We start from the raw sequence: 23,676 nt of genomic DNA, 5'->3' as shown, positions 1-23,676 counted from the left end.
CGCAACTTTGAATACATTGTTTTTTCCAAAATTTATCCAGACTGTTTTTGAAAAGGGCTAAACATTTTTAACAATTGTTTTAAAAAGAGCTATTGTCGAAAAATCCTACAAAAAAGTGTTTTGCTAGTGATGAAAAAAACAGTTAAATTTTTCGATAAAAATACTGAAAAAATCCTTATCGTGTCCTACACTGAGAAAACTTTGGAAAACCATTATTTATTTTAATAAAATTTGGTCCCAAGATAGGTGATTAGGTCCCCCACCAACTAAGATGGGCATATTACATTCAAGGTAAAAAAGTTTTTCAAACAAATACTATTTCTTTTTTATATTTTATATCCAGTGTATTTTCATTAAAAGCTAAACTAAAACTAAAACCCAAGATTGAAATGAGTTTTTCAAAGTATCGGTATCAGAATCGGAATAAGAAAAAGTTTTTGTTAGGAAAACTTTTTTTCCCTTTAAAACAATTATCTTACAATGTATGGAAGGCTGGCAGGGAGCATAATTATCTGTTGTGATAAAATTTCATTCAAATAAAGAAGTGTAAAATTCAAAATTAGTATTATTCCAGTATATTCATTAGGACATTAGATTTATTTTAAGAATATAAAGACTGTCCCAGAAAGTATGTCCGCAACCAAAAACCGCTGCCATTTCGCAATGGTTCAGAACCTGTCAATTTTTATGGCTGCGTCCTGTTGTTTACACTCTTCTATAACCACTTGTGCAGTTGTTTATTAGTTTTAATTAGTTTGTTTCGAAATGCGTGGACTTTCAGCAGAACAACGTCGAAAAATTGTGTACAAATGGTGCACAAAACGCGGACTGTCACTGAGAAAGATAGAAAAAAGAGAAGGAGTAAGTGAAAAAGCCGTGCGAAATGCAATCAGGAAGTTCGGTGAGGATAAACCGAAAACGGGTCGAAAAAAGGTCCTGCTAACCCTCAGTTGGATGAACATATACTGAAGGCGTTCGAGCAAAAGAAGGAGGTTTAAGTTCGGGGTGTGGCCAAAAAAGTGGGCACTTCGAAGTCAAATGTTCTTCGTGCTAAAGAACGTTTGAATCTTCGAAGCTATAAGAAGCAGAAACAATCAAAACGTAGTCCGAAACAAGAAGCATCGATCAGGCCGAGCTACCCATGATTCGAAGCCACGAGGATCATGTTGTCTTCTGGCCAGATCTTGCTTCTTGCCACTCGAAATCAATGGTAGAATGGTATACTACCAAAAATATCACTTTCGTCCCAAAAGACATGAATCCACCAAATTGACCACAGCTTCGACCAATTGAGGAATTTTGGGCATTAATGAAGGCACATCTTAGGAAACATGTCTCGGCAGCCGAAACCATTCAACAGTTCGAAAAAGATTGGAAAAAAGTGTCAAAACTTGTCGCCAAGAAGTCTGTACGGAATTTAATGAGGAACGTTCGCAAGCTAGTCTACAATGGCTTAGTAGCAAATGTTGAGAATAATATTCTATTGTTGAAGTCTAATATTATCAGTACATCGAATAAAATTTGTATATCTAACACTAACAGCGAGTGCGTCCATACCTTCTGAGACAGTCTTTAACCAGCACAATAAATAAAGTTGTGATAAAGTCTATATGCTGCTAACTCCAAATATGATTTTGCGCGTAATTCGCATATTGGAATTCTACACTGAAAAAAAAAACAGTTTTCATAATTTTAAGCCAATTCACAAAAAAATACCACTTTCAAATGCATTGATACGTTGTCTCGAGGTAGATTATTATGTGGGGAGTATTAGGATAAAAAGTGTTTCTAACTTCTTCTCCATTACTGATACTTTTGGAAAATATCAGGCAACCAATATTCTGCGATATCTTCTCTCAGATTGAGGTTCATTGAATTCTTGGATGATAATAACTTTCAGTTTAGTTTAGTTTCCGATAAAAAGACTGTGTAACAATTTTTTATCAGAATAAAAAAAGTTTTTGATTTTTTGTAAATTGATTTTAAATTTTTAGTCAATTTTTTTCAGTACATGACTCGACTTTTCAGTATTTTTATTGGAAAATTTGATTTGATTTTGTGAAAACCACTAGTATAATACTTTTTTGTATGCTTTGTCCTTTTTCGTCAACTATTTGTATAAAAATAATTAAAAAAACTTTTTAAACGACAATCTAGATAAACTTTGGAAAAAAAAAACAAAGTATGCAATGTGACATTTTATGACAAAGTCTACATGTCTAGAAAGATTCAATTAAATCTGAAAAAAATTTGTCAACTGCGAATATGATTTAGTGCGTCAAATTTAAGTCGAATGTAAAGTGAATTATTTTCAACAAACGACTTTATCAAAATAATCAAGATCTCATATACATGATTCCATGCGTTGATTAATCATCATGTTTAGAAACCTCTTCCTTCTTTTTCTGGGTACGCGCCTGGTTTCTAGCAGTACGTGATGTTTTGTTGCCTCAAATTCAATATAATAATAGCTCCAGAGAATTTCCAGAAGAGGAAGAAGATCGAAGAAGTGCTTGGTGTGGCAGGTGATCTGTGGGTGCGGCAAATCATGCAAGCCGTACATAACAACCGTAATTCTTAGCAATTTATGGCATTTAATTCGGTTTACAACCTTATGCGTGTTACAACTATTGTACTAGAGTTCCCTTTTAACATTAAACTTAGTAAAAGATAATATTACATATGACGAGTAAAAACCATCACAAATTTCGTGATACCAGTAAGTAAATACCACAAAAAACTTTTCTTGCAAGTGGAATACAAGAATTTTATGAAAAGTGCATTAACTAAACTATTTCTTTTTACGATACCTCACTTTCTCTTTGTTGATATAGGTTAGACTTAAGTAAAGAGTTGTTACTCTTTTCTTATATATGTTACTGAAAGCAAAACTGTTGCATCAGCGAGAAAAAGTTTATGTTAGTTACCTTATGAATTGAACGATTCCGAGAGAAAAAACTATTTTCATTAGACTGGGTTAAAAAAACACAAAATTTATTCCGAACAAATCTTATGTCCTTCAAACAGCATTATTTGTGTACGATCCCTTGTAGCAGAAACTGGACTCAAACCATCGCGGTACGTTGAAGTATGTTCAGTTTTTGCAAAATTTGCATAGCACAAAGAGAATTCAGAAAAACAGCTAAATATGTATCGAACGAAACTAGATAAACAGGAAGGGTGGTGCTTTTGTTCGTTTCATTTATGGCGTATGTGATAGAATATAGAAATAATCGAATTTCAGGAGAATTTTTCACAGAAACGGTGCTATATAATTGACGCAGAGTTATCACTAGAAACTTTTTCCACATGAAAGGCCTTGCTACACTGTTTGGGGATGAGTGCAATTATAAAATGTAGATTCCATGAGCGTTAGGACTATGAAACATTTGAAACGCGGTGATTTCTGTATAAGCTAACAGAGTTGATTCGAGAATTGAGCTTATTATTTGAAAATATGAACTACCTATCTGCGTATGAGGCAAAATTAGGTTTTGAATTTCAATAAAAATTTGTGAATAGAATAGCTATGAGTTAACTGTTTTGCTGTTATATACAATATGCTAGCTACAATTTTTGATATCTTTAATAGAATTATTTTCTGAAAAATATCCTATATTATCAGGTGATGAAATTAATTCGTAATTGTCTATCGTTTTCGTATCCACTACTTTTTGCATCTTTCTGATAAAGCTCGGGTACCGTATTGAAAATAAACTTAGTTTAAATTAAAATGAATGTTTTTGTCAATTGTGAAATTGAACGCAGTAATTTTAAAAGATACCTTATCTTACGGTACAGGACAAAAAATAAACAAACAAACAATTTCAACGTTTTCGTGATCCATTCGTTTCCACGTTATTAAGGCCATCGTCCAAGTACCATGCGCGCGGGTGGTTTTAGGAAATTTTCGATGGAAATTTCGAAAAATTTGCCAAAACCAAAAACATACAGACCTTTAAAATACATTTATCTATCTACAGGGTGAAAATGGCTGGAAAATTCGGAGGATTTTCCGAGTCTTATCAAAAATAGCTCTGAAAAATGAGTGTTTTTGTGATCTTTCACAATTATCTGGAAAAATAAAGCGACATAAACTTTTTTTTTCAAATAAACTTTATTATGGATACACAGATTACATTCGGACACATTTTTGGAAAACCTTTTCACGCTTTTCATAGAAAATCCACGAATTTCAAAAATTTCCACGAAATCGGTTATATGAAATTCGTTGATTTTCCATGAAAAGCGTGAAAAGGTTTTCCAAAAATGTGTCCGAATGTGATCCTTGTTGCCAGCATGAGGTTTTTTTTGAAAAAAAAATTTCATTCCATCGAATTATTTTTTCAAATAATTGTGAAAAATTACAAAAAAGCTCATTTTTCAGCGCTATTTGTGATAAGACTCGTAAAATCCTCCGAATTTTCCAGTCATTTTCACCCTGTAGATAAATAAAAGTATTTCAAAGGTCTGTATGTTTTTGGTTTTGTCAAATTTTTCGAAATTTCCATCGAAAGTTTCCTAAAACCACCCGCGCGCATGGTACTTGGACGATGGCCTTAAGCGATAGATTCTCCATCCTGTGGATCATTATTACTAAATGCTTTTGTGGAAACCATTGATGTCTTCATCATCGTTGATAAATTTCAACATGAATTAAATTTGGATTATTACTATTTACGTTGAGTGTTCAGTGGTGACTTTTTAGCCTTATTATATACCTGGTTCGATTATAACCATTAGGAAATTATTTGCTTCCGCATTATTGTGATTTTTTGTAGGGAAAATTTTAAACCTACGTGTAATGTGTGATGAGGAAAAAGAAAATATACTAGCTCACTACCTAATGCACAGAACGAATCGATTCAATTGACGATTGCATAAATTTTTGTCGGAATTTGCTTATAATACTATGTGACATTGCGTTATGCATTTGTGAGTCTGCGAATTTCATACAAACCAAACCAGGGAAGACGTTCCAAGATCATTTTCAGAATTTCATTCTGAATTCTTTGAAGTTGTGGTTCCTATTCTCAAAGTTTCTGGAACGAATAAAGACGAAGAGTACCGTCCCATCAACATGTTGCACATGCTGGAGAAAATATTGGAACATATAGCTAAGGACCAGTTGATGAACTATTTGAACGGTAATAATTTGCTAATGTCGGAACAATCTGGATACTGAGAGGGACACTCCTGCGAAACCGCTTTGAATCTGGTATTAGCAAAATGGAAAGAGAGAATCGAAGTTAGAGGGACTATTTTTGCAGTGTTCTTAGATCTAAAACGCGCTTATGAAACAATCTCAAGACCTTTATTGTTACAAACTCTACAACGCTTTGGCATTGAAGGAGTAGCATACAAATGGTTTGAAAGCTATTTATATGATAAAAAACAAAAGACTGATATGATGCTAACGTTGAAATTGATGGTGAGATTATTGATCGCGTTAGAGAGATGAAGTATCTTGGAGTCGTAATTGATAAAAAGTTAACATTCAAATCTCACATTAATAACGTAATCAGGAAGACCAAAATGCCAAAAAGTACGGAGTATTGTGTCGTTTGAAAAATGATTTAACGATCAGTAGTAAAATTCTTCTGTATAAATCAATCATTTCACCACAACCGTCAATGCAATTACAGCGACTGCAAAATAAAGTCATGCGATTGATACTTAAATGTAATAGATACACTTCCTCTACTTTTCTGCTGAGTGCATTACAATGGCTTTCGGTCAAAGGAAGAATTTATTACTTAACAATGGTGTTAATTTTTAAATTGATAAATGGTATGCTGCCTCGATATTTGTGTGATCGAGTTGAGAGAGGAAGTGATTTACATAGATATAATACCAGAAATGCATCAGATGTAAGAACATCAAACTTTCTATTAGCGGAAATATATTAATATGGTTGAAAATGAAAATACATCAAAAATTTTAACCAAGTGTTGTGTTTGCAAGTGTATCGTGACAGTACTACAATGCCACGGAAGAAACTAGTGCTAAAATTGTTCAATACTGTTGTTATAGCGACGCAAAAACTCGTAGTGAATGCGCCTATTTTCATCATATCCTTAAGAATAATCTATCGAAGCGAAATAGCAGATCTCACTCTAACCAATGGTTTTCGTATATGAGATGACTACGTGAGCCGTTGCCCTAAATGAAATGCCTTCAACTGTGTTCAACTTTTGAACATAACTCTCGCTTTTGGGTGGTTTTGCGATTGGATTTCTGAAACCAAGTACATATATTAAAAACTACCTAAAATTAGATGAAAATAATCGAAATAAGAATTTTTTCGGAAAATTCTTAGCTATTTCCATTCGAAATCCCAAGCGATAACAAAAGGAGTAAGAATATAGCGGGGAAAAAATAATTTACGGATTGTTTTCGTTTTTGTTATATGTCTTGACAAAACATTAAACCTTAAGAACTGGAGTTATCTCGAAAAAAACAGTTAAAAGAAACAATTCTTTCAAACCGTTCGCGAAACAATTACTTGTAGTAGTCTTTTGTATTGAACTTTAAATAATGATGCAAAACAGATAGATCTGGCCGCACTGAACCTACCGACGTAACGCCATTACGCTTTTCTGAGATTCTAGTTCCGGTCGAGAGAGTGTGAGAGAGTGTGTGGGAGAGCTTGGAAACAAGCTCTCGCATGTTCGGGAAAAGCACTAAGAAGCCAGACCGGCATTGTATTGTTAAGCAGCAACACGTGCAGATGGAAAAAATCACGCTCGAATAATAAAAACAGTTTTAAATAAGAAAACAGCGTCGTGTTCAATTCGTTTTATAGCATCAGAAGTGGGATTTTCCAGCCACTATTCGTAACCATTGCATCGGTTGAATATCGAACTTTGGAAATGGCCAATCAAATGACAAAGAGCGAGTTACAAAACTGGCTGAAGGAGCACAATATCGAGATTCCCATTTCGGCCACAGTTCAACATCTGCAGATTCTGTATGAAAGCCAACTACACCGTGAAAACCTCCCAGACGTTCCCACTGATGACGAACTATCGGACAGAGAGGATCAATTGGATGCGGAAATCCGTATTTTGGAAAAACGAAAGAAAATATCGGATTTGCGTCGAGAGCTGGCGACATGTGATTCTGCTCTGTGCAGGCAACCGGATTTTCAGGACGTCAAGCACGCGATTGCAAAGTTTTCCAGCAGTGACTCCTACGATGCCAATAAATGGATCACCGACTTCGAACGAGCTTGCGATGCAGTGAACGGAGACGATTTTTTCAAGCTGAAATGTATCCGACGAATGATGGATTCTGGTACGGAAGCCGAGTGGTTCTTGCGTACAGACAAATCTACGACGTATAAACAGTTCCGTGGCCATTTTTTGGCTAATTTCGGTTATGTGTACTCGGTGGCAGAGGTAATTGACAAACTGCGAAAAACCACCTACGATTCGACGAAAACTTCTGTTATGGGCTACATATTGAAGATGCAAGAAATCGCCGCTAGAGCAGACATCGACGAGATGCAGACAGTGCAGTTAATAATCGATGGATTTCGTGACCGTTCCGCTAACATTGCAGTGCTGTACCCTGCTAAAGACATTGCACATCTGAAGCAGTTGGCGCGGCGCTACACGCAACTCAGAGAAATGTATCCCGTCCCGTCCCCGTCGACGTCTAGTGCTAAATTGAAGGCTATCAAGGCAGAGCCACTTCCGACAAAAGCTTCCGTTTCCAGTGTACGATGCTTCAATTGTTCCGGTACAGGTCACTTCTCGGCGGACTGTCGTAAATCACGCCGGGAAATCGGCTCGTGTTTCCGTTGCGGTTCCACTCAGCATAAGCTCAAGGATTGTCCCAAACCAGCACCTCGCAACAAGGACCAGGTGGCATCGATTAAAGAAATTGAACGTGATCAACCGCTAGAAGATTCAGTTAACGACGAACTAAGCGGAGCCCTTTCGGAGATGAACATGGTAAGTGTTGCATTATTATCTAGAGAAAATGTGCAGCCCCCTAATGCCCTCCTCTCTGTTTTCGATACGGGAAGCCCAACTAATTTGATTCAGAAATCGTCAGTGCCAAAGAATTCGGTACCTAAGAGAGAAGCATTTTCCGGATACAGAAGTGTTGGTAATATTCCTTTATGCTGTTACGGAGTCATTCCGGGACTCATTACATATCGCAATCGATCTCACATATTGAAAATGTACGTGGTCCCAGATCACTTCACTGTTCACCCTTTGTTACTGGGCCGTGATTTTTTAGTAAAATTTGGAATTACTTTGTTCGATACTCACGTATCAACCGTTTCCATACCAAAAGTGCGAATTAAGGAGAGAGATAAAATAAAAGGTTCAGATGAAGTACAACATTGTATGTTAAGTTCGTATAATTTCAAAGACTCCGATCCTCCCACCCCTTGTATCAAATGCCAGTCTGATAGTTTTGGGCAGGCTGATGGCATCAATTCCCGGAAAATTGATCACACTATACCTGATATCTTCTCTATTGATTACGACAACTCTTCCGACCGTTACAACCTCAACCCATTGTTGGATTTAAGCACCCAAGACGCTATTCGGAAAATAATATACGAAGACTACTTAGATTGTAGCAAAATCCCTGCGAAGAAACACAACTATGAATTGAAGCTTAAATTAACCTCTGACGTACCGATAAGTTTCGCTCCACGGAGACTGTCCTATTCGGACAAGAAGAAGGTAGATCGCCTAACGGATGAATTGTTGTTAGAGAACATAATAAGACCCAGCAGTTCACCCTATGCGTTTCCCATTGTTTTAAGGACTAAGAAATCTGGTGAAAAGCGGTTGTGTGTAGACTATCGCTCGTTAAACAAAATTACCATCCGCGACAGTTACCCTATTCCGCTTATTGATGATTGCTTGGAAAGGATGGAAGGAAAGAAATACTTTACAGTGCTCGATTTGAGAAATGGTTTTCACCAGGTCAACGTCGCTCCTGACTCGATTCCGTACACTTCCTTTGTCACCCCAAGCGGGCAATTCGAGTACACGAAGATGCCTTTTGGTCTTCGGAATGCACCTGCAGTATTTCAACGGTTTATAAATACGGTATTTGCTGATTTTCTCAAAGAAGGTAGTGTCATTGTTTACATGGACGATGTGACACTTGCTACTGTTACTATAGAAGAACATTTGGTTCTACTACAGCGCGTGTTACGACGGTTGGGAGAATACAGACTGGAAATCAAATTCAAAAAGTGTTCTTTCTGTTATACACAAGTTGATCTTCTAGGCTTTTCGGTGAGCGAAAAAGGGATTAAACCTAACGACACGCATATCGAGGCTATAAAAAACTTACCTATTCCTTCAGATAGCAAAGAAGTAAGCAAATGTCTGGGATTGTTTTCATACTTTCGTCGGTTCATTCCGTCCTTCTCTACAATATCTCAGCCATTGAGAGCATTGACTAAACCCGGTGCTAAATTCGAATTCGATGAACGTTGTAAGCAGATTTTCGCTTGTCTCCGTGATAAATTGGTATCAACCCCGATCCTGGCTCTTTATAGTCCGGAGAGAGAAACCGAACTACACTGCGACGCGAGTTTGGTAAATTTCATCCGATAGGGTATTTTTCGCGCCGTTCAACACCTCCCGAGTCTCGATACCATAGTTTCGAGTTGGAAACCCTGGCTATTATATATTCGTTGCGCAAGTTCCGTATATATTTGGAAGGAATTCAGTTTCGTATTATTACAGACTGTAATTCTCTGGCCATGACTTTGAACAGAAAGAATGTTAATCACAGAATAGCGCGATGGGCCCTTGAGCTCGAGAATTACCACTATACCATTCATCACCGCAGTGGTAAACTGATGAATCATCATTTAGGGGTTAGCCAAATTTTGTGCTAGGGCACATAACCGTTTTCATTATTTTTACGTTTCGTCTTTGACTCATCAGTGCTAACCCCTAAATGACCATACCTGCATCGGCCAGAAATAGTCGAAAACACGTTTTCGTTCGGCACGTCAGAAAAGACATTGCACTTCGTTGCAAAACAAAAAGTGTTCTGTAAATAGCAGAAACTTTACGTCTGCTTAGCGGTTCAAATTGAACTGCCGAGTTTAGCACTAAGCAGTTCAATTTGAACTGCTCTGCACTGATGAGTCAAAGACGAAACGTAAAAATAATGAAAACGGTTATGTGCCCTAGCACAAAATTTGGCTAACCCCTAAATGACCATACCTGCATCGGCCAGAAATAGTCGAAAACACGTTTTCGTTCGGCACGTCAGAAAAGACATTGCACTTCGTTGCAAAACAAAAAGTGTTCTGTAAATAGCAGAAACTTTACGTCTGCTTAGCGGTTCAAATTGAACTGCCGAGTTTAGCACTAAGCAGTTCAATTTGAACTGCTCTGCACTGATGAGTCAAAGACGAAACGTAAAAATAATGAAAACGGTTATGTGCCCTAGCACAAAATTTGGCTAACCCCTAAATGACCATACCTGCATCGGCCAGAAATAGTCGAAAACACGTTTTCGTTCGGCACGTCAGAAAAGACATTGCACTTCGTTGCAAAACAAAAAGTGTTCTGTAAATAGCAGAAACTTTACGTCTGCTTAGCGGTTCAAATTGAACTGCCGAGTTTAGCACTAAGCAGTTCAATTTGAACTGCTCTGCACTGATGAGTCAAAGACGAAACGTAAAAATGATGAATCATGTTGACACTTTAAGCCGATATCATCCTTCCGTTTCTATACACACAATGAGTAATTCCGACCAGCTAGTTTCAGCAGTGAGTCCTGATGATATTGTTTTTCAATTACAAATCACTCAAAACAGAGATGAAAACATTGTTAAGATTAGGGAAGAGCTAGTTAAAGGCCCGGTTAAAAACTTTAGCCTGGATGATGGATTAGTTTACCGTCAAGCCGATGATCGGGCGTTGCTGTATGTCCCAAAGGAAATGGAGACGAATGTGATAAGGGAGGCACACGAAAAGATATGCCATTTAGGAATTACGAAGTGTATTGATCAGATAAAATTGCATTATTGGTTCCCAAAACTCAAGGAAAAAGTTGAGAAGTACGTTCAAAATTGCATTCCTTGCATAATGTGTTCTGCTCCATCTAATAACACCTGTCGCAACTTGCATAACATTCCAAAGAATCCCATTCCGTTTGACACTGTCCATGTGGATCATTTCGGGCCCCTCCCCTCGATTATCTCAAAAAGAAAATACATACTCACAATAGTTGATGCCTTTACGAAGCACGTTAAATTATATGCAGTAAACACAACTAGTACCAAAGAGGTCTGTTCGTGTCTCGATAAATACTTCGAATATTACAGTCGGCCTAGGAGAATTATTAGCGATCGAGGTACTTGTTTCACCTCATTGGAATTTGGCTCATATCTGTTGGATAAAAACATCGACCATGTGAAAGTTGCAACCGCTTCCGCTCAAGCAAATGGACAAGTTGAACGAGTGAACAGGGTCCTCAAATCAATGCTTTCTAAGGTATCAGAACCCATTCAGCACTCCAATTGGTCTAAACTGCTGACCCAAGTAGAATACGCTCTCAATATCTCGATCCACTCGACTACTCGTCATTCTCCTTGTATGTTACTATTTGGAGCCAATCAACGCGGTCATAAAGTAGATGCCCTTTCAGAATTTTTGGATGAAAAGTCTGATTCTACTCGTTCTCGAGAACTCTCGACAATTAGAGACATTGCTTCTCGCAACATTCAAAATTCGCAAATGAGGAACCTAGTAGCATTCGAGAGAGGTCATAAGACCCCAAAAAGTTATTCTGAGGGAGAGTTTGTTGTAATACGGAACGTTGACACGACAACAGGTACGAATAAAAAGCTTATTCCCAAATTCAAAGGTCCATATCGTGTTCACAAGGTTTTACCCAATGATCGATACGTTATTAGGGATATTGAAAACGGGCAAATCTCTCAGTTGCCTTATGACGGTATCGTAGAAGCAGAACGACTGTAACGATGGGCTGACTGGCGCGATTCGAATGAGGAGTTCCCCGAATCCATAGGGCTGCACATGGTTAATAACGAAGAGAAAGCATAAGAATTGCAACACTTGCCGATTTTCATTTTACTAACCCCGAGCAGATCGCGGGTAATCGATCTTTCTAACCCTTAGAATAAGCTATACGGATAAGTGCTGTGTGATTGAGTGATCGGGACGATCATTAGTCAGAATGGCCGAGTTGTAGTAGTCTTTTGTATTAAACTTTAAATAATGATGCAAAACAGATAGATCTGGCCGCACTGAACCTACCCACGTAACGCCATTACGCTATTCTGAGATTCTAGTTCCGGTCGAGAGAGTGTGTGGAAGAGCTTGGAAACAAGCTCTCGCATGTTCGGGAAAAGCACTAAGAAGCCAGACCGGCATTGTATTGTTAACCAGCAACACGTACAGATGGAAAAAATCACGCTCGAATAATAAAAACAGTTTTAAATAAGAAAACAGCGTCGTGTTTAATTCGTTTTATATACTCTTTGCTAATATCGGTTCGTGGTTAAAATTTTGTATGAGATATGTCCTAGAGAAGAATGTATTCCAGATAACACTAAATCTCGACGTTCCATGCACTTTTAAGGCATCTGGCATCTAAACAAGTTTTTGATTTCTAAAATTTCAGAGAATCCGCGCGAAATTTTTCCCACCTCCGCGTAAACCGCGCGACCGAAACAACCCTGCTGATCTTAAAAGCTAGTTGTCGTATGTTCGAGCCACGACCTGAAAGTGTTCTTAGCTTTATTAGGATCGTACGCTAATTCCGTTTTCGTTTATTGATCAGAGCAGCCCGAAAGCTGACCCACAGTCGCCCAAACAACGTTTGATATGTTCGTTTTAGCAACCTGATGTCACTCTAGATTGGAATCCAATCGCGTAGTTTCGTTCTGAAAGTTTTCTCGGGTCGCACCACGCATCCATGAGAATTTGTTTATTTTTTCTTTTTTTTATGAGTTGTTGTTTAGGGCGCGTACCACGTGTTCTTTTTACTCGGAGCCAGAGTCGCCCGCGTGTAGGTTAAAAAACGAAAACGGTATAAGAATCGACTGCGAAGTCTGTTGAAACAGAAAAGTCAAATTCCACAAAAGGAGTTTAACACCAAGACTGATTTGTATAGTGCTTTCAGAACAACCATTTACCTATCTATGTGGTAAAACAAATTCGTGTTCATAATTTTTCTCTTCGTTATTAAACGGTGGACTCTCCATCCTGTGGATCATAAGGTGAAAAACCTCCACTTTATGTCGACGATTTTTGGAAGGCTTTCTATATATTTATATAAAAAAAAACGTGATTAATCCACCTAGCAGTGAGATGATACCTTTTTTATCAATCCGCATGTGTTTTTTTGCATGGATATTCTTAGGTGTTTTAGTTCTCATGACATTATTTTAATTATCGTCGTTTCAAACGGCAAATTGAGATTTTAATCACTCATTACCCTGTCATTTCGAATCTGCAAATCGTATCGAATTTCAATCTTAACGTGTGACATTCGATTGAACATTCCATGAGATGTCGAAGTAAGTTCCACTTTAGAGTTTTTCGTCATTATTTATGGTACTTCCAGAGCTGGTATTCAGGAACTAGCATAACCCAAAATGATTCGAATGGCCATAAATTAATACGCCAAACAATTTACATCTTCTATATCGGTATGAATTTTAAAAATTCATCATCTGTAATTCCAGAATCGGATAAAATTCACCAATTTTGTATGGAACCTTAAGTCCTTTAATTTGAATTTTTGTTTTTGAAGTTCGATTTGGCCTTTTTGAAAAAATGATTAAACTTTGAGAAACGATTCGAAACTGGATCCGGAGTTCTAAGATCGGTGTAGCCGAAATCAGATAAATTCACCTGAGGAGTGTGTAGACATCTTTGAGAAATTGTAGTACGAATTAAAATTTGGGGGTACATTCCGAATCCAAAAACGAATACCGCTTAAACTGAAATAAATTTATTTGGTAATCGACTATCCAAATTTGCAAACCCGATAAACCTGATTAATTTATGTGAAATGGACATTTTTATACTAATCACCCTGTATCTCCTAAACCAGAAATCGGATCTTACTAATTTTTTAGGATTTTAAGACCTCTCATTTGAATCATAGATGATTCTTAGATTTCATTTGAATCTTAGATCGGTTCAGCCATCTACGAGAAAAATGAATTGCATTATTTTAATTTCGTTTCACATGTCATCCTGTGGTTCCGAAATCAGAAGTCGGATCCAAATTTGGAAGTATACTAGTTTTCATATGAATCTGAGTTTGTAGAAAACGGTTTAGCCATCTTCGAGAAAATTGAGTGAAATTATTTGTCACACACGCATTTGCTGATCTCGACGAACTGAGTCGTATGGTATATGGAAGTTATGTTCTTCCAGCTTTTATTGCTGTAAGTAGTTTAAATCAATATAATTTTGGAATTTCTTTCAACTCGAAAATGCTGATATCATCTGGTTTACGTATGTCATATTCGAACGATTATGTTGCCAAAAACGAACCGTGCTAAAATCGGTCCAAGGCAAATTGTCATGAAAAAGGATGCTGTACACAGTCTTTTGGGCACCAATTGTATGTCACAGTATAAAAATCGTGTTTTCCGTTGCTCCCAAGCATTTCTTTGTCATACAGTGCTAAAAACTTCTACTGCTGGAATAAGGGGAAAAGTCGTTTACACAAAAATATTGATATCTCCGTTAAAAATGGACGGATTTTAACAAACTATGGCTTGTTGGATAGCTATTACCGTGCGGAATCTAAGTCTAAAAACAAATTCTGTTTTCAAATTCAATTGTGACAGATACTGTCAAAAAACTGAAAATTTTGACATAAAACTCCGTATAACTCAAAAAGTAAACATCCTATCTCAAAACCATTCAATAGCGTTTTGGGTGACGAGAAGATCTATCATGTGCGACTAGTTTGATAAAAATCGGTCCAGCCATCTCTGAGATCTCGACCTCTTAGTTGACAACACACATACAGACATACACACATACACACACACACACACACACACACACACACACACACACACACACAGACATTTGCTCAGTTCGTCGAGCTGAATCGATTGGTATATGACATTCGGCCCTCCGGGCCTCGGAAAATTTTTCGAAAGTTTGAGCGAATTCTATACCTGTTTTATATATATAAATAAAAATAAAAACAAATTATTTTCCTCACGAACAATTAGAATGACCAGACAAAGGAGGTTTTCCTCTCTTTTCATTTTCGTGTGTAATGTGAATGTTTTTGTGAAAGCCATTGATGTCTTCATCATAGATGGCATGGCGATGGATTTCAACTGATTCAAGGTCAATGACATTCTCTTGCGTTCTACTAGCGAATTTCTTTTATTAACACTAGACATTCTTTTACTAACCATTTTGAAAGTTTCTGGAGCACCTTTCGCTAAAATATTATTGCTAATTCAATGTTTGGAAAAATCAAAATTTTGACATCTTTAGCAAGTGATTTTCAGACGAAAAAAAAAACTTCGATTAGAAAACTCCCTGAAGAAAAGTTCTCTACTGTTTTTATTTTTAAACACGATTCTCACTGACACTGATCTCGCATAGCGAAAATCAGTTGTGAACAATTGCAGAAAACATGATGTATAGTCACCGATGAACAGAAACTAAACCATTCGGAAAAAGCTCTTACAATTCGATGCTCTGCCGATAAGTGGTGATGTATTCGAAGTTTATTCAGCCGTGGTGGTGGAGTAATATCACAAATAATCACAACACTATTAATAATAGTTATAATAAAAATAAAAACATTAATAGAAAACCAACCACAAAGCAGTCAGCTGAATAAAAAATATTACCTATTTTAGCTTGATGTAACAAAAGCGCAGGTTATAGCTACGCCAAATCAAACGTTGCGCCTGTTGTGTGTTCGAGGCATGCCAAATGCTGCGCTTCTGTTGATTATAGAAGTTAATTAATCTAAATAGCGCAGTGGAATCAACCAGCTGGAATGAAAACAGCTTTTCGTCGCTATAATCACTATTTTAAATGTGAAAAAAGCATAGGAAATATCGCAGTTATTATTTCTCAGTTGTGATTCAGTAGCGAATTTATTCAGTAGAGGTTATTTTTTGATAAAAATATAATAAATCAGTCTTGTACGAATCACTTCGGGTGTAGAACTGAAGCGTAATCAAAATTCAGCATCGAAATATCATCGGAGACTCTTTTCACTTTCGGTTGTCTTTTTAGTGATATATATGTGGATGAAAATTCGTCAACAAGTTGCGCTTACACACAAAATCACTTGTGATGCAGCCAGCGGTCATCAGTCGTCCCGGCCCTGTGAGTGGGAACGCGGAAGGGGTCTTCCAAACCATCCCAGACGGCAAGTACAATTCAGCTTCAAACGATTCAGGCGTTGATTCACTTCCCGTCGTTTGCAGTTATCCATCGCACGATCAATCTAGTCAACCGCTGCACTTGTACTACCAGAACGTTGGAGGCATGAACATGCACATCAACGACTATTTGCTGGCTTGCTCGGATGATTGCTTCGACATCATCGCTCTTTCGGAGACGTGGCTCAGTGATTGTACGCTATCCGTTCAAGGTTTTGGATCCAACTACGAAGTCTTCCGTACCGATCGCAGCCCCTTAAATAACTCAAAAACTATTGGAGGCGGGGTGCTTATCGCAGTGCATCGTCGTTTGAAGGCGCAATTGATCGAAACCGCATCTGGTAAATGCGTCGAGCAGGTTTGGGTGCGTTTGAAACTGGCCAATTTTTCCCTCTACCTTTGTGTGATATATCTTCCTCCGGACCGATGCCGCGATCTACCGCTAATCGATGCACACATACAGTCGTTGCAAGAAATTACTTCGACTCATGTACTACCCGTAGATGAAATCTTGGTTGTGGGAGACTTTAACTTTTCCAGCATAAAATGGCAGACAAGTTCCGGTGGCTTCTTCTTTCCTGATCCGGCGCTCTCCACTTTCCACATTGGCATTACAACCATGCTCGACGGCTACAACCTCAACCTTCTTCGACAGTCGAACCCTGTCGTTAATGAAAATAACCGGATGTTGGATCTTTGCTTTTCAAGTAGAGAAGATGTTGCACCAAAGATTAGTGCTTCACCGTTCCCTCTGGTGAATTCTGTTCGTCATCATCCTCCATTACATATCGTGCTCGATTCGAATCGCTTACATAACACCTGCATTCCAACGGACATCATCTGCTACGATTTTAGTAGAACCGACTACACCAATATGACCGACTTCTTGACGCAAATCGACTGGGATGAAGTTCTCGACAACGATGATGTCAATGCTGCTGTGCAGACGTTTTCTAATGTTATGAGCTACGCAATCGACTACTATGTACCGAAACGATCGAGACGGCAGACCCGGCATCCACCATGGCTGACTGCGGAAGTGAGACATCTGAAAACGACCAAAAGAGCCGCTCTAAAGAGGTATTCTAAACATGGAGGATTTTCCCTGCGTAATCACTACGTGCGGATAAATCAGTTGTACAAGAAAACCGTAAAGCGCTGCCATGCCAACTACTTGAACAACGTACAACGAAAACAGAAATCAAATCCAAGGTATTTCTGGAAACATGTGAATGAGCAAAGGAAAGAATTCGGGTTACCCTCGTCAATGAGCTTTGGAGATCGTACTGGTTCGTGCACACAGGAAATCTGCCAGATGTTTGCGGAAAAGTTTTCTAGGGTTTCTTCAAATGAAATCCTGATTCAGCAGCAAATTGCTGCCGCAGCACTTAACGTTCCCCTGTCTAATAACTCATTAAACTGCATCAATATTGACGAAGATTCAATACGGACGGCAATTGTAGGAATGAAAGCCTCAAATTCTCCAGGCCCTGATGGAATACCGGCAGTTATTCTTAAAAAGTGCTCGCGTGGAGTAATCGCTCCCCTCTGCAAATTGTTTCGAATGTCTCTCGCTACAGAAGTTTTCCCCAATTTATGGAAAGCTTCCTTTATGTTCCCAGTCCACAAGAAAGGCGATAAAAAGGATATAAACAACTACCGCGGCATCACTTCCCTCAGCGCTATACCAAAGCTGTTCGAAAAGGTTATACTGACACCAATTTTCAATCACTGCAAGCAATATATCGTCGATACTCAACACGGTTTCATGCCTAACCGCTCAACAACCACAAACTTACTATCGTTTTTATCTTATGTGTTTGATGCAATGTCTAACGGTTTACAAACGGACGTTATCTACACAGATCTTTCCTCCGCTTTCGATATAATCAACCACGACATCACGGTTGCAAAGTTGGACAGACTTGGATTCAGTTCGAGCATTCTTCGTTGGTTGCAGTCGTATCTTAGGAATTGTCGTTTAGCAGTTAAAATTGACGATCATACTTCCGGAGAGTTCCTCGCATCATCTGGAATACCACAGGGAAGTCATCTAGGACCGTTAATATTTTTACTGTACTTCAATGATGTCAATTTTGCCTTGGAAGGTCCTCGCTTATCGTTTGCTGATGATGTCAAGATCTATCACATCATCCGCAACTTAGAAGACGTAGCCTTTCTCCAGCGGCAATTGGTAATCTTCGCAGATTGGTGTAAAGTTAACCGTATGATTGTAAATCCAGACAAATGCTCGGCCATTACGTTCACGAGGAGAAAAATGCCATTGCATGTCGAATACTTTCTGGATGGATCCTCGATTGGAAGATCTACTAGCGTTAAGGATCTTGGCGTCCATCTCGATGAGCAACTTACATTCAAGCATCACATCAGTTACATTGTAGCTAAAGCTTCCCGTAGCTTAGGATTCTTAATGAGAATAACTAAGCACTTCACAGACATACACTGTCTAAAATCGCTTTACTGCTCGCTTGTTCGTTCAACTCTCGAATATTGCTCGGCAGTTTGGAACCCATGCTACCTGAACGGTGCTCATAGAATTGAGGGAATACAGCGTAGATTCGTTCGCTTCGCTCTTCGTCGATTGCCGTGGACCGATCCTCATCAACTACCTAGTTATGAAAGTCGCGGGTTATTAATGGGTCTCGACACATTACAAGTGCGACGAGAATTATCACGCGCTTTGATAATAGCAGATATATTCAACGGTAGGATCGACTGTCCCGTTTTGCTCAACGAAATTAATATTAATGTGCGACCCAGAGCTCTCCGCAACAGTGCTTTTCTTCGACTTCCTATACGACGTACCAACTATGGCGCAAACGGTTCTATTATTGGTTTACAGAGATCGTTCAACCGCGTTTCATCTGGGTATGATTTTAATGTGTCACGAAGCAGAATACGTACAAATTTTCTGAATATTATTAGGAATTATCATTAGGACCAAATTGTGTCTGTTGATTGTAAATAAATAAATAAATAAATAAAACGCTGAAATAAAAGCATTAAATAGTTTTACTACTTTTATGCTTTTACTCCTCGCGCAAGGGAAACAAATAACTTTGATTGTACTTGCCATCGCCGTAGAATGACCGATGTTTGCCAAACAAAATTACCTTCTAAAAAATAAGACCCAAATCAAGTTCCGTAAATGTAACTGTCAAGCCTCGAGACTTCTTGTTGAAAACTACACTCACACAAGCATAAAATGTAATTTGGACAAAACCAAAATCCGAAAAATAAATCGAACATTCAATGTCTAATTCCGAAGGCGCAGTGCGTTTTTTCTTTCCTCCAAATCCGGAAACCCGAACCTCATGTCACAATATTATATCGTTTATTTCGCCCCTATTTCTTGCTTAAATAATTTCTCTTTCCTGGCTTCCTGGTTTATGGATCTTGGTGAACTCCTTGAATCTAAACAAGTCAGTATTAGAACATGTAAAAGCAAAGTCTTGATATTACATTCCCCTTTTGTGGAATTTGGCCTTTCTGTTTCAACAGACTTCGCAGCCGATTTATAGCGTACAGGAGATCATTGCATGGCTAGTACTCCTACTGACACTAAGAATCCTTCCAGGTTGGGGTTCGAACATACGACCACTGGCTTGTAACAACAGCGCCCTATGCATTGAACCGCCAACCCGGGCCTTTTTTTTAGAACATGTAAAGCGACATAATTTTCTTCCAAACATAAGTTTTAGCCCTTGATGGCTTCTTCCGACTGTTTCACCATTTTTTAAGAAGATTCATAGCTTCGATTACTAGATTTTACACGAACATGACAAAACCTCTCAAAATAAGTATGGTGAACGTTATTCGATAGGTACTAGTGGTTTGCTTACATTAGAGATAGGCAATACTTTTGCAAAGGTTCTTTGTTGAAGTTTGAAGAACGATAGTTCTCTAGTCTTTTCAAAAATTATAGAAGTGATTGAATTCCATAATAAGCGTATTAATAACTTTCAAGAATGCAGTATATATTGATATTGATATATATTGATCGATCTTTGAAAAAACGCCTATAAGTTAAAGTTTAAATACATGCAAAAATGTCACTGCATTCACTATTAAAGAGTTGCTTACCAACGAAATGTAATTATTTAACATTTGAATTTTCATTGGCTACCTAACTCGCCTAATCTAACTACATAACTTCTTGCAATCATGATTTCAGTGTTTGGTTTGTTTGACTTTCAGTTCCATTGATTACAGTAGGTTATAATAAATTATAAATTTCTTGTTAGATTTATTAATATCATAGACAAGAAAAAAAAAGTTAATTGCAGTGCCTATGCGGAAAACACAATGAGAAAAACGAACAACGAAAACTCATAGAAAAGATATTTTGAAATCATCCAGAGGCATAACTCGAATCTAATCGCGCTTGATGCCAAACCTAATCCAATTTCTGCTATCGAACCGTTCGTATGAAACCAATTTCGTCGTTCCAACACCGTTGTACTGAAATTCGAGTTAGCTTCGAACATGATTCTTATATAGAAATCAAAATCGAATCGGGTTTGGCGCAATTGTCCTCCGAAGAATTGATGGCAACGTCTGGAATTCATCTTGATGGCAACGTCTGGAATTCATCTTGTCTGAAAGTCATCTTGTTCCTCTGATTTTCTTGCTGTACTTCAACAATGTACAACCGAACAGTCATATTATCTGCAGCTCAGAAGATGGCATTCTTTGCGGATTGGTGCAAAATAGTGATAATAAACTCGAAAAATGCTAACAATTAAGTTCCCGAGGGAAATAAAATTACCATTCAACTTTGAATATTATCTTGCAAGATTATGATTATCAGATCGGCATGTGTCAAAGATCTCAGTGTTTTTCATGATGAACAGTTAACAGTTAACAGCAGCACATTGACTACATTGTTGTTGAAGGTTTTCGGTGTTTGGGATTCGTGATAAGGATGACTAAGCACATCACTGATATTTATTGTCTAAAGTCATTATACTGTTCATCCGTTCGTTCTACTTTAGACTATTGTTGAATAGTTTGGAACCCTCTTTACCTGAATGGAGCATAATCGTCTATTGCGTTGGAACAATCCACATTAACTGCCGAGCTCTTGGTCTTGAAACAATACAAGCTTTAATGATAGCAGATGTTTTGAACATTAGGATTGACTGTCCGTCTTCGTACTCTTTGTAACGCCTTTCCTCGAATATCTCTACGCCGCACTAACTACGGAATTTACGGTGCCGTTTTCGGCTCACAAATTTTTTTTCAATCGAGTATCATCTGGGTTCGACTTCAATCTTCCACGTATCAGAATAGGACTACAATGTGTCTGTTGATTTTACAATAAATATCAGATTTGCTCACACCCCGTTGCTAAAGGCGAACCCAACTCAATTTCTTGAAAATTGTCATGAAATAATGATACACCGCATGTCGAAATAAATAAGATTTTAAAAATCGAACGCATGAATGTACAAACTGCTCGCATGAATGTACTCTTGCTCGCTAATGCTTAATCATATAAACAAAAATAAAAACAATGTCCATGTTCCGGACTAACAAATGGATCACATGTTTGCTGGCAAGGACCACCATAATAAGAATAAAACACTTACCTCTCGCTTGTAGTAAATAGTTGTACACTGCAGGTGCTGCTACATCGCACGGTGCCTTTCCTTTCTGATTTTTGAACGACGGATCGGCTCCCCGTTCGACGAGCATTTTACATAGTTTCAGTTGGCCCACTATCGCAGCATCGTGCAACGGTGTATCGTTTTCCAGCCCAGTGGCATTGATGTTGGCACCAGCTTTGACGAGCGCTAGAGCTACGTTATAGTGGCCGTGGTTGCATGCTTCATGGAGTGGAGTCCAACCTAAAAGTAAGAATCAGTGACCACGTGCCTCACATTTCATGCAAGTGTCTCGCCCTAATGATGACTTGGGTGAATACAAACCCGCAAAATCTGTCACATTTGGATTGGATCCTTGTTCCAGCAATTTTTTAACTGTCTCCTGATCGCCTTTTTTTGCCGATAAATGTAATGCCGTTTCGCCACGTTCATTGATTCGATCTCGACGAGCATGAGCTGCTCCTCCTGTTGCTGAACCTGCGGATCCAGGACTCATTTCTAGACGAAGAAAGAATCATCATATGGTTATTTTCTACAATCATAACGCAAGTACCTCCTTCGTTTCCTCCAGACGATGAAGTCATCTGCATTAGCAGTGCCATCTGCTGCCGTTCGGACATTGGTGCCGTAACAGCTGGCCGTCCAGATCCGCCCGATCCAGTGCCAGACATTCCGCGTGGTCTAGATGTGGAAGGCATTCCGCTTACATCCTTTGCATATGGAGCGAGCGTTTATGGAAAAGAAGATACAAAATTTAGTTCACGCTGCTGTCTGACGGTAGGAAGATAGTATTTCTGAAAACACTCTGCCAAAACAACTTCGGCACGGAAAGGTGCGAACAAAAGCTTGAACACGGAATAAGCTGACTGGCCAAGGAAGCAGTCACAAAATCTCTAGCAATCTGATTCTCCAGGCTTGCAGCAGCAGACGGCCAGTGCCAAAAATTAACACGCAATTTACTGAACGGACACGGTGCGTACACTTTTTCTAGTACATACGCGTTCAAGAAACACTGCTGCCTAGTCGGGATCTGATAAAACGGGATGGTTCCAGGAAGCGGATCAAACAAAATATGGTTCGTAAACGTTGCTCACTTTCTTTTGGAAGTTGTTCATTTCAAGTGACAAATGTAAAATGCTCCGTTCGTTTTTTTTTCTGCACTGCTTTGCAGATGGACATCTGCTTGGCGTTTAGTCAAGCCGCGAACCAATGTTGTTGTGAAACTGGTATATTCTTTATTATTTTATACCAGCTCTTGTAAGAGGCTTTGCAACTATAACGTACCCCCGCGGGTGTTCTTGTAGTACGCAGCCAATAGATATTTGAAAAACGAATTTAATTCACTATAACCTCAGATTACAGATATACAGGCTCACATATGAACTGAGTGTAAAATTTGCTCAATCAGTGTGGCGAACACTTGCAGATGTCACCACGATCGACACGAGGCACCACTACGATTTGGGTGCCGCTTTCACATGAGCCACTATTTTGGGTGCAGCATTCGCGTCACGATAGATTTCTGTTTTACTGTTGGTTAGAATGGCAAGTTTATTTTTGTTTTATTCCGATCGAATTCTCGTGTGATTTATGCGACATGAAAATAATTTTGTCTCTATCACTTAGGGAAATCGTGTGATAAGA

General features: G+C 38.4%; 1 protein-coding gene across 2 annotated transcripts in view; it reads right to left on the bottom strand.

The window, feature by feature from the left end:
* LOC131439503 (ankyrin repeat domain-containing protein 11) overlaps positions 1 to 23,232 on the bottom strand; it is a 105,394-nt gene extending 82,162 nt beyond the window's left edge. Inside the window, exons 1-4 of one of the 2 annotated variants that reach the window (XM_058610599.1) lie at positions 23,127 to 23,232; positions 22,586 to 22,742; positions 22,357 to 22,530; positions 22,018 to 22,275 (exon numbers count right to left, since the gene is read on the bottom strand). In XM_058610599.1, coding sequence (XP_058466582.1) covers positions 22,018 to 22,275; positions 22,357 to 22,530; positions 22,586 to 22,742; positions 23,127 to 23,147 — 610 coding nt within the window. In that variant the 5' untranslated portion in view covers positions 23,148 to 23,232. Of the gene's footprint in view, positions 1 to 22,017; positions 22,276 to 22,356; positions 22,531 to 22,585; positions 22,743 to 23,030 lie in introns of both variants that reach the window. The other variant, XM_058610601.1, reaches the window with a different exon arrangement.
* Positions 23,233 to 23,676: the final 444 nt, after the last annotated feature.

This window comes from Malaya genurostris, chromosome 3 (assembly GCF_030247185.1).
Source record: "Malaya genurostris strain Urasoe2022 chromosome 3, Malgen_1.1, whole genome shotgun sequence".
Taxonomy (NCBI): Eukaryota; Metazoa; Arthropoda; class Insecta; order Diptera; family Culicidae; genus Malaya; species Malaya genurostris.
This window is presented reverse-complemented; position numbering and strand designations above follow the sequence as displayed.